General features: G+C 37.4%; 1 protein-coding gene across 2 annotated transcripts; it reads left to right on the top strand.

The window, feature by feature from the left end:
- The first annotated feature begins 223 nt into the window (after window positions 1–223).
- On the top strand, window positions 224–13,740 carry LOC126381953 (transcription initiation factor TFIID subunit 6). 2 transcript variants are annotated; one of them, XM_050031570.1, is made up of 12 exons: window positions 224–659; window positions 821–1,109; window positions 2,484–2,635; window positions 3,335–3,514; window positions 3,844–4,013; window positions 4,310–4,463; window positions 4,801–4,973; window positions 6,382–6,557; window positions 6,920–7,038; window positions 7,537–7,614; window positions 9,596–9,730; window positions 11,705–13,740. In XM_050031570.1, exons 1-12 carry the CDS (start codon window positions 423–425, stop codon window positions 11,810–11,812), a joined length of 1,971 nt encoding a protein of 656 aa, XP_049887527.1. In that variant the 5' UTR covers window positions 224–422; the 3' UTR covers window positions 11,813–13,740. The 2 variants fall into 2 exon arrangements, with proteins under 2 accessions (XP_049887527.1, XP_049887529.1); XM_050031572.1 differs by lacking the exon at window positions 9,596–9,730 and having other exon boundaries at window positions 225–659.
- The last annotated feature ends 116 nt before the right edge of the window (window positions 13,741–13,856 follow it).

The raw sequence follows: 13,856 nt of genomic DNA, 5'->3' as shown, positions 1-13,856 counted from the left end.
GATTCTTGTAATGAACATGTATACATATGTCAATGAACAATGAACAAACAAGACCAACCTCCGTTATGTTGGTCAAACTGTTTTTTTTTTGTTTTCCCTTGCTTCAACCTTGCTTGAATCATTAGTAGAATCATGTCCTCATTCACCAAAGACCTTCATTCACTCATTGATTTTATGAGTTCTACGTTCATTCATTCATTCGATTGTTCTGTTCATTCCTGTGGTTCATTCCATTCATTCATGTCGGGCTTGTCGAGGCTGCGTATGTTGGTTGTGTTTAGTTTGTTGATTTTATTGTGTTATTTTTGTAAATAAGTAAACGAATACTCAATGGACGTGATAATGGAAATTGAGTGATAATCCATAAATGTTATTTTTGTAGATAAAACCAATATTTTGAATTCGTAAACATAACATTCGAGATGGGTGACTCTGAATTTGCTTACGGTTCCTCACTTTCTGTAGATTCTATGAAAGTTATTGCCGAAAGTCTTGGTATAGCCAACCTTGGTGACGATGCTGCGAAGGAGCTGGCTGACGATGTTACCTACCGCCTGAAGGTTATAGTGCAGGATGCAATGAAGTTCATGCATCATGCTAAAAGACAGAAACTTTCCATTACTGACATAGATCACACTCTGAAGTTGAAAAATATTGAGGTAATGCTGTTGAATGATTCCTATAATTTTTATGCTAATTATTTACATTTTTGAATGTCATGTTATAAATATTATAAAATCTAAACATATTACTTAAACATATTATAAATATTATAAAATGTAATACCATTACATTATTCTAAATATTTTGCTTGTTTCAGCCTCAATATGGTTTCATTCAACCAGACTCTCTGCCATTCCGGTTTGCTTCAGGTGGTGGAAGAGAACTTCATTTTATTGAGGAAAAAGAAATAGACTTGTCAGAAATACTCTCAGCTCCACCACCAAAAGTGCCGCTTGATGCATCAGTGAGAGCCCACTGGCTAAGTGTGGATGGAGTACAACCCACTGTGCCAGAGAATCCTCCTCCCTTGTCCAAAGAAGCCCAGAAATTAGAATCTGTAGACCCAATTACGAAATTAAGCAAACCCACAAATAAAGATGCAACAGGTAACTATTTTTCTATGGGTTCTAATACTCCTGTGGTTGTTGAGGTTTGAAGGATAATATAAGGAGACATAACAAGTTTATGTTGATTACACGAGACATAGTCTATTGCTAACAGTGGGTGGACATTTTATAAATTTTATTAGCTCTCTACCTATGAAATTGCTGTTTCGTATGAAAAAATTTAAACAATTTTTTTTTCCACGTATGAAAAAATTTAAACAATTTTTTTTCATATATTTCTTATTTGTATTAATCAAAGTAATCACCCATGCAATCAATGCATCTTTTCCAACGCAGTGGCAGTTTATTGATGCCCTTCTTAAAGAAATCATCTGGCCGGCAACAAATTCTTTGAAGGCATTTTGTACTGCATCTCAGGTATTGAATTTTTTTTCCCGCCAAGAAGTTATCAAAATTCTGGAAAAAGTAGCGCAAGGTGAGTAGAGTGGATGATGGAGAGCTTCTAACCCCAGTTCTTGCAACTTGGAGACCATCTGCTGTGCAGTATGAATCATGTAAAGTTGTGCAGGAGCAGGGGAGACGAGTGATTGAGCAATGCTGGTTGGAGATGTGCTAGCTTCTCCATCATTGTGTTCAGTTCTTCACAGTACATATCTGCAGTAACACTCACCCCGTTTCGTAAGAAGCTATGATGAATCACACTGGTGCTAGACGACCAAACAGTGACCATCACTTTTCTAGGGGTAAGTTTTCGTTTAGGGCTTTGTTTAGGTGTTGAACCAGGATCCAACCAACTTGCTGAGCGCTTGCAGTTTTTAAACAGAATCCATTTTTCATCACAGGTAACAATGCTGTTCAAAATGCCTTCATTTGTGTATCTGTTCAGCAGTGTAAGGCACGTCTCAACGCGTACTTCGCACTGGCGATCATTGAGTTCGTAGGGCAACCATTTGTCAAGCTTTTTTACCTTGCCAATTAGACGCAAAGGGACCAATATTCAACCGTGATTGTATGTAGACCTGCGTTGGTTTGTAGTGTTAGCTCCACAAAAGTAGTTGATGTTGCGTGCCACTTGTGCCGCGTTGCTGCCACGACGGTACTCATATTCCATAATTACTCGAACTTTTAACGTATCCTTGACGACAAAATGCGATTACTACTACTACGACAACTTTTGGAAAAAGAATTACATGTTTTTAAAATAAAATTAATTTGAAATTAGAATTCTTAGCCACTTACTGCAGAACGGCAATTTCATGGGTAAAGACCTATTATTACAAATTTCTCAACCTTAATTTATATTAATTGAATACAGATTCACAGAATTCATGGAAATCACAGTAAATCAATTAATATATAATTATATAAAGTAATTTATACCTATATAAATCAGCATAATCAATGTTGTTGTAGGTAAACCAATGTGTGGCAAGGCAGCTCGGCTGAAGGCGTCAGAGTCGGTGCATGTGAAACAGCTAGCCACTCATGAACTGAGTGTGGAGCAACAGCTGTATTATAAGGAAATCACTGAAGCTTGTGTGGGCAGTGATGAAGGACGGCGCGCAGTAAGTTAACTTGAACTGCTGATCCCAGCAGACACCTCTTTGTTTTAAGTTATACCTGTCACTTTCTTATCCAGCGAATAGGAAAGAGATAGGTAGTCAACAGGTTAAAAATTTGTGGAACATAATGTAATCTTCATGCAGAAATGTTAAACAATCTTTTCATAATTTTTAACACATGTCTAAAGGGTTACATACAAGCAAATTCCCTATTTGATTTGTTCAATTTATGTTTTCATTTAAAATTAACAGCTGTCAATCAATATGTCCATTTCCTTTTGACTGGGTAAGATAACTTAAATATACTGGAACCAGCACTATTATTTTCTAATATAGGTATAAATGGGGGGGGGGGGGGGGGGGTAATGTAATGAGGTATAGGTAGGTATATACAGGTACAAGAAAATAATTTTTAAATTAATTAATATCTTCTGTGACATAATAAAAAAACAGTTATCAAAAGTAATTTGAGCAAAGTTCCTTATCAAATTGTCATATTTTAAAAGACTAAAATAATTCATGTATAACATGTTACTATAGACTAAAATCATATATTGCGTGGAGTCAGTAATTTTTTCAAGATTTGTAGCCATGCAATCTTGAGAAATGTTACTAAGTAATGCAAATGTCTAATGTTTATATAATAAGTTAAGCACAAAAAATATCATATGTTTGTTGAAAATCATAAATTGTACTCCCTAGGAAGCCTTGCAGTCCCTGGCATGCGATCCTGGTTTGCATGAGATGCTACCGCGGATGTGTACATTCATATCTGAAGGTGTCAAAGTCAACGTGGTACAGAACAACCTGGCTCTGCTCATATACCTGATGCGAATGGTCAAGGCTTTACTTGACAACCAATCGCTATATTTGGAGAAATATGTAAGTAAACCTTTTTGTTTTTTTAAAATGTAACTTCAAATTAGTTTATTTTTTGCTAGAACAAATTATTCGTACTTTATGAATGGCGTGAAGACACGTCTTAATATATCATAGATAATATCTCTTGTAACTATGGCTAACCAGAATCAATTATCTTTTATCAAAGCTTCATTTATTGCAATCTATGTGACTTTACCGGTGATGTGTAAGATCCAGATCAGACCGAATCAGATGATAAGACAATTACTTCATAAGGACTGTATTACACCAAAATCCTTGACTAACCTATTTACGTACGTAAATTTTAATTAATCGTCAATCCACAACAGCTACACGAGTTGATCCCATCAGTGTCGACATGCATCGTGTCGCGGCAGCTCTGTCTCCGCCCAGAGATGGACAACCACTGGGCGCTCCGAGACTTCGCTGCCCGCCTCATGGCTCAGATCTGCAAGACATTCAATACATCTACCAATAATCTGCAAACGAGAGTCACAAGGTTAGGCTTCAAAATTATTGTGAATTTTTGAAAGTGTATACGTAATTCCGGTGTCGCAATTTTTGCATTACCTACACTTATTACATATATTTTAATACTGCTCGCCTTTTATATGGAATAATTCTTCTTCGACAGCTGCACCATAATAATACTAATAAAAACTGCACAAGATGTTCCCTTGCGGTTTTCGATGTACTATAATGTATGTTCATCTAGATCATTTTTGTCCTACGTAAAATGACGAATCCACTGCGTGCGGCAGTCCGTTTCTCATTATTATTATTTTTTATCCGTAGACTGTTCGCGAAAGCCCTGCAATGTCCGTCACAAACAAACAACGAGAATGGTGGACCATCCATGGCTAGTATGAAAGAGTCGGAGAAGACGCCGCTCGCGTCTCTCTATGGAGCTGTCCAAGGATTAGCTGAACTAGGACCAGAAGTCGTTAAGGTATATTATAGAGTTATCTTGTTATTTTTCTACATTTAGTCCTTGCGAGAAAATACTTTTATTTTGCTTCTGATTTTCTATCTTAAGAGCAGCCCGTAGCCCAGTTTAGTCAATTCGGAGGCCTCTGGCGGCTTAAAAACTTGGGCGACAGGGTTGGCTACTAGCCCAAACACCTTTTAGAAACCTGTAACGAAGCAGCGTGGTGGAGTATTCTCCCTACTTCTTTCTGTTAATCGAGGCGAACTCTAACCTCCGATTATTCGGTTGACGAAAGCGTCATTTTAGTGGATATCAGTATAGAAAAGCAATTTTAAATTTCGTGTGTTTGTCGACTCAGGTGTTTATCCTACCCCGTGTTCGGTGGTTAGGCGAGCGGATAGAAGGCGCGTTGAGTGGTATCGGCGGGGCGGACCGCCTCGCCGCCAGTAACCTCAAACATCAGCTCTGGAAGGTACTTGGCCCTGTGGTGCGCCAGTTGAGACAACCGCCCGATGTGCCCGAGGAATATAAGTAAGTATCACGTGTGATTACAACCAAACATTGATATATAGGTACTCTATATCTTTGCAAACCTTGCTATACCACCAAAAATAGTGATGAAAAATGAATAACATCATATTAGGAATGCGAGCTTGACAATCTATAACTTGGGTTTTGGGGTGGGTTTGCTAAAACGGAGGCGTAAAAGCGAGACGCCCAATTATTCTCTCTATCGCGATGATTGGTCGATTTCTGTACATCTCCGCTCCACTCTGCTTCAGTGGAAACCTTAGACTGTTTTAGCCTGTCGATTTTCCGTTCCTTTCCTTTTCAGCAGAAATCAGCGCAAATATCATAAGTTCAAAATTAGAACTTCTTTAACAGTAGTTAAAATAGAAATACCGATTAAAAAGATAGTGCCAGTTGGTGCTGTTTGCTGCCGTTTTTACAGCGGCGGATGAGCTAGTTGAACATCACGCGATCCGTATCTAATTTGTGTGAAATTGTGTGTCGCGTGATATGCCACGAACTTTGATCTAGCAACCTTTCATTCTGATCAATACAGAACTACATACACCTTTCTAATACCTGTGAGATACACTGAGTCGCCAATTAATGTTTGAAATAATTCGATTCAAATAATAAATACATTATTTGAATTTATTCTTCTTTCAAATTTTGACAAAAATTACATTATTCAAACAAACCTATATGGACTGTTGACCCTTTACCAACTGTACAATCCAACATTTCATTTTTTCTAGAATATTTTGTCTTGGAACTTATTTATGTTACTAACTTCGAATCTTCTAACTGGGTATTTTCAAAACGATAAACGAATCTAGGATATTTTGGTGACACTAATGGTATTGAGTTCCGGCGGCGATGAATAGTATTTTCCTTGTAGGTGGAATATAAAGTACTATGGCACTAGGGAGAAAGTGCGATTCCCAAACAACACTTTATTTATTTATTTATTATGGAATACTTACAAGCTACACTCTGCACATGCAAAGTTACAGACAATAAAAAAAAGATTAAGAGCTAGCTCAATTACAAGTAGTAACACAGCATGCACAATCAAGTGAACAAGAAAAACAAGATATAAACTATATTAAAAAATAAAAAATAGACATAATTAAACAAAAAGCAGCTAGTGCAATATATTTATATGCATTTAAGGGCATAGTAATGTCAAGATCATGATATCTGGCCCACATATTATACAATCTACACAACCTGGAAATAGTAGCATATTGACCCAAATTTGTTCTAGATGGTGGAGTTACAAAGAAGGAGTAGGCTTTTTGGTCACTCTCGTTGGTAATCGGTCACTTTCCTCCTTCGGTGCGCTTTCGAAAATCTATGTGATGAACTGTATCCCCACAATTTCGAGTACCCAAAAGGATGTCTTCTATAATAGTGATTGTTGTTCTAGACGCGACTATGGGTACCTGGGCCCAGGCCTGCAACAGATGGTGAGCAAGCTGCGGCAGTCGCCTGCGGGCGGCGGCGGCGGCGGCGCCGTGGCCGTGGTCACGTGCACGCCGCCGCTCGTGCCCGCCGCCACCGCGCCGCACCACGCGCACACGCCGCACGCAGCCAAGACTGTCGGTACGTCTGCTACAGCCTATTAAATGTTTGAATGTCATGATTATATGATTATCATCTCGTGTGGGTAGTAAAGTCGATGACCGACCAATCCAAAACTGGTGTCAGATTTATCATTGAACCGTCATCATAATAATCATCATAGGCGTCATACGCCTATTGATGATGACTTAGGCAGTGCCACCAAAGACTCATATGGTGACTTATCGGGCTTTTCGAAACACACAACACAAACTCAACTTGTTCTGCGTACATTAGTCTGACGATTCTAACTGCAGATATCCTAGCAAACTAAGTTACAGATTCACAAAGTATTTTTGATAAGAACTCAGACGAGTTCAGAACTTGTGTTTATGTGGACACAGAGAGCGTAGCGACGCGCAACGTGGTGATCAGCGCTGCGGTCGCGGCGCCGCCGTCGCCCGCGCCCGTCACGCCGCCGCCGCAGAAGTTCGTCATCGTCTCGCAACAGAAACCACCACAAGTAAGTCTACCAATTATGATATCGTCGCCTAGAAGTGAAAACTTCGTAAGCACATTTATGCAAAATCAAATCCTGATGTGATTTTCTTCAACAGAACCTCGAAACGCACACAAATTGAGACTATTTTCATCCCGGTAAAAAAATAAACTGGTTTTTTTAACAAAAATCGTATTCGAATGTTTAAAAATATTGGGAAGTACAGGTCTAGAGTTAAATAGAAGGCTTTTAGTTATTTATTTGTAATATAAATGTTATAACTGGTATGAACAGATGTTGTTCATAAAGTATTTTTTTGTATTAAAAAGCGTTGTGCATTAGTAATTGTCTCAAATATCTCTCTTAGCTTGCCATGGTTTTAAAAGATTGTCAATGCATGGATATTTTTTGTTTGTCAGGACTTACTTGAAGTAGTGCAAGTATATTGTATACCCCATTACGCTCACACGCACACTACCATCTTGTTACATTATTTAAATACGTTGTTTTTCATTAATTCAGGTCCAACCGTCCAGTGGTCCAGGCCACATCGTCGTACACAGCTCACAACCCACCATAGTTCGGAGCCAAAACGTTCAGGTACATATCATATTCAATATTCACCTTCTAAACACTGGTATTAAATCTCCTGCATGGTACTTTGCAACTGCATTCGCACGCAGATAAGTGCAACTTGCATGTCGAAAGGAAAAGTTAAATCAGTACTTAAAACGCGGTACTAGACGCTATTTATTTATTTTAACGGAAACACAATCTCTCGGTAAAAAAATAGACATTCGAATTTTGAAATAATTAGTATTGGTAACCTACTTGATCCCATTAGTATAGATAGTAAGTTGAATCTAATCCCATCATCTCGTAGTCTTAGTGACTTGGAAATATTTCGTCCGCAAGATATTTTACGTAATGATAAAATGTAAAAGATATAAAAAATAGACCCATTTTCAAAAGTAGCAAAACGATGCATGCCTAATATCAAAATTAGTGGAAGGGTCGTCTAATATCGCCGCTTAAAGCATGCTTATACAATTGATACGTAAAACACTTAATTTTAGGTGTGTAATGGCCCCGATTCCTGCAGACACCTCCTAATTTTACTTTAAGTTATACCTGTCATTTTCTTATCCGCCGAAAAGGAAAGGGACGGATGATTGACAGCTCTTAATTTTAGGAAGAGTGAGTGAATGAGTAGTAGTAACCCGGGTGAATCAAAAAGGTATCTCGCTGGTATGCAAACCGTTTGACGTGTGCTGTCAACATAATTCTGTCGGGTTATTGGCCAATGTAAAATTTTTAGACGGTTGTTTTAGATTTGTGCTTAAAATTGACGTGTGTTCCATAAATTTTATGCTTGTTGATTACCCGTCCCTATCCTTTTATACGGATAAGAAAATGACAGATATAACTTAAAATGAAATTAGATGGTGTTTACAGGAATTAGCACCAATATGTATATAATTAATTTTGTATTGTAGTACGTAATATTATATAACATAACACAAGTAAACAAATATGAATAATAAATTTGTGTTGTTAATAACATTATACAGTAGAGAATTGGTTGTGAGCACAATTTGTCACACTGACCTTATTTATTTATTGTTCTGTTAATCAGCATCTTTTAAAGTATACATAGTGGTGATATAATATTTTTAGTAACAAGAAAGCCAATTATAGATTACCCCGGGTTACATATAAAACGTATAGGTATCACTTAGTTTACAACTATACATGGAAAAACCTTCGTTATTTGTATATTATGATCAAAATACTTAGGAAAAAAAATAAGGAAAAATATGCCTGGTGTTATTATATTAGACGTCTGTTTCAAAAGATTTAATCATTGTCTTGTAGAAGACTTAGCACATTATGTAATCAAGTAGCTTTACTCAGCAATGGATTGGATAGCTGACAACGAACTACATTGTTCCACCATTATTCAATGGGTTTACGAAAGTCTAATGATATCACATAACGCCGACGCTGTAAAGTTTGAGTTCAGGAAATGTGCATGATCATTTTGTTTGTGTATTTATAATTATCTCACTTGCGTTATAAAAACGAGATTATCTCGATTCGTTATAAGAGAAACAATAAACAGGATTGAAGATATAAGTAAACATAAGATAGTGGCATAAGGGGCGCGTCAAGCAAGATCGCAGTAATTCCGTTTCTGCCAACCTTAATGGGAAGTAGGCCAGTTCTTATGTATGTATCGAAGTTGTCTTGGAGTTTTTAAAGCTAGCGTGCTAAGGCATTTGTTAGGTAAGCGTGTCTTAGGCCACATCGTTTATTACAAACAGTAGTCATAACATGGAGCCCTCTCTCATATGGCAGGCGATGTGACAAATGGACTAATAGAATTGGCTTATTTATTGCCAATAGTGTTTGTTCATATATCGCGTCGCACGCGATATGTATATCCATGCTACAGCTACAGTGGAGCTTGTGACTAAACGTGAACCTATTTTGAATATATGAATAATAAAATATATGTATAAGATAGTGGTGGTAAGTGGAATGGAGACAGTAGTTCGTTGAGGGCGTGCATGTCCCGTAGTCGGTGGTGGTGACGAGCGGGCCGGCGGCGGGCGCGGGCGCGGCGCCGGGCGCACAGAAGCTGGTGGTGGTGGGCATGCCGCCGCACGGCAACCACGCCGCGCACAACCACGCGCCCGCGCACGGCGTCTCGCAGGTAACTGACGATGACAGTCATAGGCTTAGCTGGGGAGAGGCTCTAATATTCTTTGCACACTACAATAGCTAGTATTCAAGATTTTTTTTACTATTTAGCCTATGGTTAGTTCAGCTGGACGGCTGGCCTTTCTAGGCAAAATCCCTAGCTACGCCAATGCTGATAATACTGTCATATACCAATGCCCACACCAATCTTCTCCTCTCACCAGCTTCAGAACTGCCCTCCCTGCTTATGGGTCAAGCAAAACATCCCATTCAAGACAATTCTTGAGAGCTTCTGACTTGTGGGCATATAAGTATAAACTGACTGTGATTTACCTTTTATCTAGTGATCCAGTCTAAAAAATAGTTGTAAAGTAAAATATAAGAATTTGAAAGTAAAAGATAGACATTATTGCTGAAAATAAGAGCGCAATTTCTCGTAAACCGTGAATAAAATTATACACGATAGTGTTTCTGGTAGCCAGAAAGGAATTCTTTGTTTAGGAATCTTCAGACTACTTTATATAGAATTTTGTAACAAAGATTTTAAGTAGGTGATCCGAGATTCACGAAACCGTGCAGTCCTGATGCTTGTCTCTTCTCCTGTACGTACGTTGCGTTACCAAATAACGGACTGATTTTCGAAACTATTAATATAATTAATAATGAATATACGGGAAACCTCGGAAACTCACACCCGCGCAAAGCAGTGACAGGTCACTAGTTGTAAATAAAATCAACACTGAAATTTCGATTCAGCGAGGAACTGGGGGGTTATAAAAGCCACATCGAAGCAATTCATCCAAAAAAGCAATATTGAAATTTGACATTAGCGCATGTAAAAGTAAATGCGCAGTGCAAACAAATGTCAAAGCAAACAGATGTGGCCTTTTGAGCCCCCCCTGTGAAATAGTTATGTCATGATAGATGTATTTATTCGTCAAGTATTCCAGCCAACCACCGATCCTACTTCAAGCTACTGTAGTCTATTCTAGTCAGCACACAGAATAATAAATATTCAATTATAAAATATATAGTTTTATTTATTATTATATACTAATTATAGTAAAATTTCGAAGCGAATTTGATGTACCGACCGAATAATCTATCGTGTTACTTTCCCTAACTTTGCGTTGCCGCCACCGTGTCCAATTATTCACGTACGCCTTAAAAAAACGATTTTAGATTGTTCTCTCTGTACACTTGTACAAATTTCCACGTCCTGAGAATTATGAAGTATCATATTTATATTAGAAGTAAAATAAATCTGTAATATCATTATGTAGTAATAAGGTACCATACAAAAACTTAGATAGATCATTATTTAATTTTTTTTGACGCTGCATGAAGTCCATTATGGAATTAATTTAAGTGAAAAAGATTAACAGTTGCACTACATTCTACTTAAAATACGGAAATCGCAATTTATATTGATTTTAGAAATTAACTTTCTCAAATAATAGATTGGTATGTTTTACGTTTTTAAAGTTTATAAACTAAGTTTCGCATGCCGATCGAAATACTTATGTCTTTATGATTTACATTATTTGATACGGTTTGACAAAAAGAAAGGAAATTGTTGAAAATAGTTATACGTGGCGATAACGGAGAGGAAGGAGACGAGCGGAGACGTGCGGCGTCAACCAATCACAGCGTGAGATGGTAGCAAGAAGACACTCTCTTCCTCGCGGCGATTGATCAATTCCTTCACATCTCTCCTCTCCGCTTTAGTTGAAACCCATCCTGATACACGAAACATACGTAAAATATGCTACGTTATCAATGTCCATTCTTTTTGGTACAATGTAAACAGTGTGAAAGATCTTTTGGCACGTGGTCATAAATATAATAATATATAGGCCGGCAAGCATCTTGTGGCATTCGGATGACATTGGCGATCTCCTGCCAACATCACCCAAGTGCCACCAGATCCTTGTCGACCTATTATAACAATACTAACTATTTTCTTACAAAAAAATCAAATGCATAGGCGCCGGTGTCGGTGGTGGCAAAGCCCGTGTTCGCGCGCGGCGCCAGCGTCGGCGGCGGCCCGCAGCCCCCGCCGCCCGAGCTGGACGACCTCTCCCATCTTGCCTGACAGGCCATCACGGTCGTCCTCAAGAAATACACCGTCAAGAAGAAGCCCGAACTTCGATGACTACATATAGGTGAAATATAATAACTCTAAAAAGTTTTAAGTTCTAAGAGTAATAATCTTGTATATGACTGCGGGTATGTTATCTGTTACTTGATGATATTTATGATCAATGCAAACTGAGGCGATGCGGCAAGAGTTGCGAGCGGGATTTGTATGACCGCGCCGATATGTGTGTGAACGTATGCATACATACTCAAAACATTACAAATAAATCCCGGCCCGGAACGCTCTCGGTGCCGCCTCAGTGAGCAGCGAGCTGCAGCGATGAATCACAACTAAAGACGCAAACTGGACAACTGCGGAGAGCGAGAGCGGCACGAACAGCGGCGGATATATCTGTCGATGCGGTTCCTTACTTATTTATGTATTTTATCACGTCGTACCGCCGCTTTGCTACCGGCACCTGTGCGCGTACTGTTCCCGCCCCGCTGTCCGGTGGCTGTCGTCGAGTTCGCGACCTTATATAATTACATTTCGATATTCTCTATGGACACTTTGCATCAAAAAAATAAAAACATAAACATTCTAGTTTATCCTTTAATATCAATAACTGGATCATAATAAATAAGTACCTAGTTAACTAATCATCCTTAGATCAAGATGTGATTAAATTATTTTGTCCCAAACATGTATTTTAGACGCGCTAGAATTTTCTGTTGGAAAATGGATTTTTATTATAACGACCAATCTTCTTTGACGTTTCATCAAAATAATATAGAAAATGTAATTGTTATGGTACCGGCGTGAAGTAATTTGTAAATAGAGCTCGATATGGTAAAAGTCAAGAAGATTTATTTTGTGAATGTTTTGTTTGACTAGAGGGGTTAAACTTAAATTTTATTTAAAGTTACTCTTCTATAGTTATTATATTTCGATGCTATTAAAATTTGAAAAATAATGGTTTAAATTTAATTAGAATTATCAGTATGGAGAAATCAAAAATTTTGTCGCAAATGGGTGCCTTTCACAATGTTCTTTTACATAGAGCGTTTTAATTAAAGTCCGTTAAATGAAGTTATCGTAATAGATACATATTATAATTAATGTAATAGATGTTAAGACGCATAAAATGAAAAACTACATATAAGCAATAATCATTAAAAAAGAAAAGTAAAAAGGACCATAGGAATTTATCAAAATATACATAAGTGCTACTTCAATGTCAATAATATTATTTGTTTAGTAAGTTTAATATACATTATATAGTTTTTCATTTCCGCTGTCTATTTATTTAGAATTTACTGACGCCTTTGACTGCACACAGAAAGTTCAATATCTTAGTAATAAATATATATAGGTTTAGTATTTGAATTACATTAGATTGATTAACAAAATACAAAAGAAGCCACGCGGTTAAAGACGAATTCTATGTTCCTACAGCACGTATCTTCTCTCGAAAATAGATTTTAGAATGAACGACAGGAAATCGTGGCTTAACATTTACTTATATAAACTGGTTTGAACACTTTGAACTGAACGTAAATATGGCGTGCGAAAATTGTACCGGAACATGGAAATAACTAACATTTTCAATCCGATCGATACATAATAGGTCGTTCAAAGATTTTTTTATGCAGTAGTCATATGCACCATAAAAAAACAGTGCCTACAGTTTTTTCTTTAAATGTAGATTTCATATGCATTTTGTAACACATTTGAGAAATAAATAGAAATAAAAATAAGCTAGGTATTTTATAATTTATCTCCCACAGCCATTCCATGCCTTACTTATACACATATATTATACAAACTCCACAAAAGTTCTGCTGTTAGATTATATAACGATGTCGAGTAGCGAATTCGAATTTATATTTTTCTCTATAAGTTTATATTTTAAGGAAAAGTTATTATACGCCGGCAATAGACAAGTGTTTTTTATTTGAATACAGTTCCCAAAGTAGCGATTTGAAAAGGTCATTGTATTGTTGCGTACATAAAAAGTAATTTGATTTGAAGGGTTAGGTTGGTAGAGTTGCATGAGAAC

This window comes from Pectinophora gossypiella, chromosome 3 (assembly GCF_024362695.1).
Source record: "Pectinophora gossypiella chromosome 3, ilPecGoss1.1, whole genome shotgun sequence".
NCBI lineage: Eukaryota > Metazoa > Arthropoda > Insecta > Lepidoptera > Gelechiidae > Pectinophora > Pectinophora gossypiella.
The sequence above is the reverse complement of the archived record's forward strand: the minus strand, read 5'-3'. Positions and strand labels throughout refer to the sequence as shown.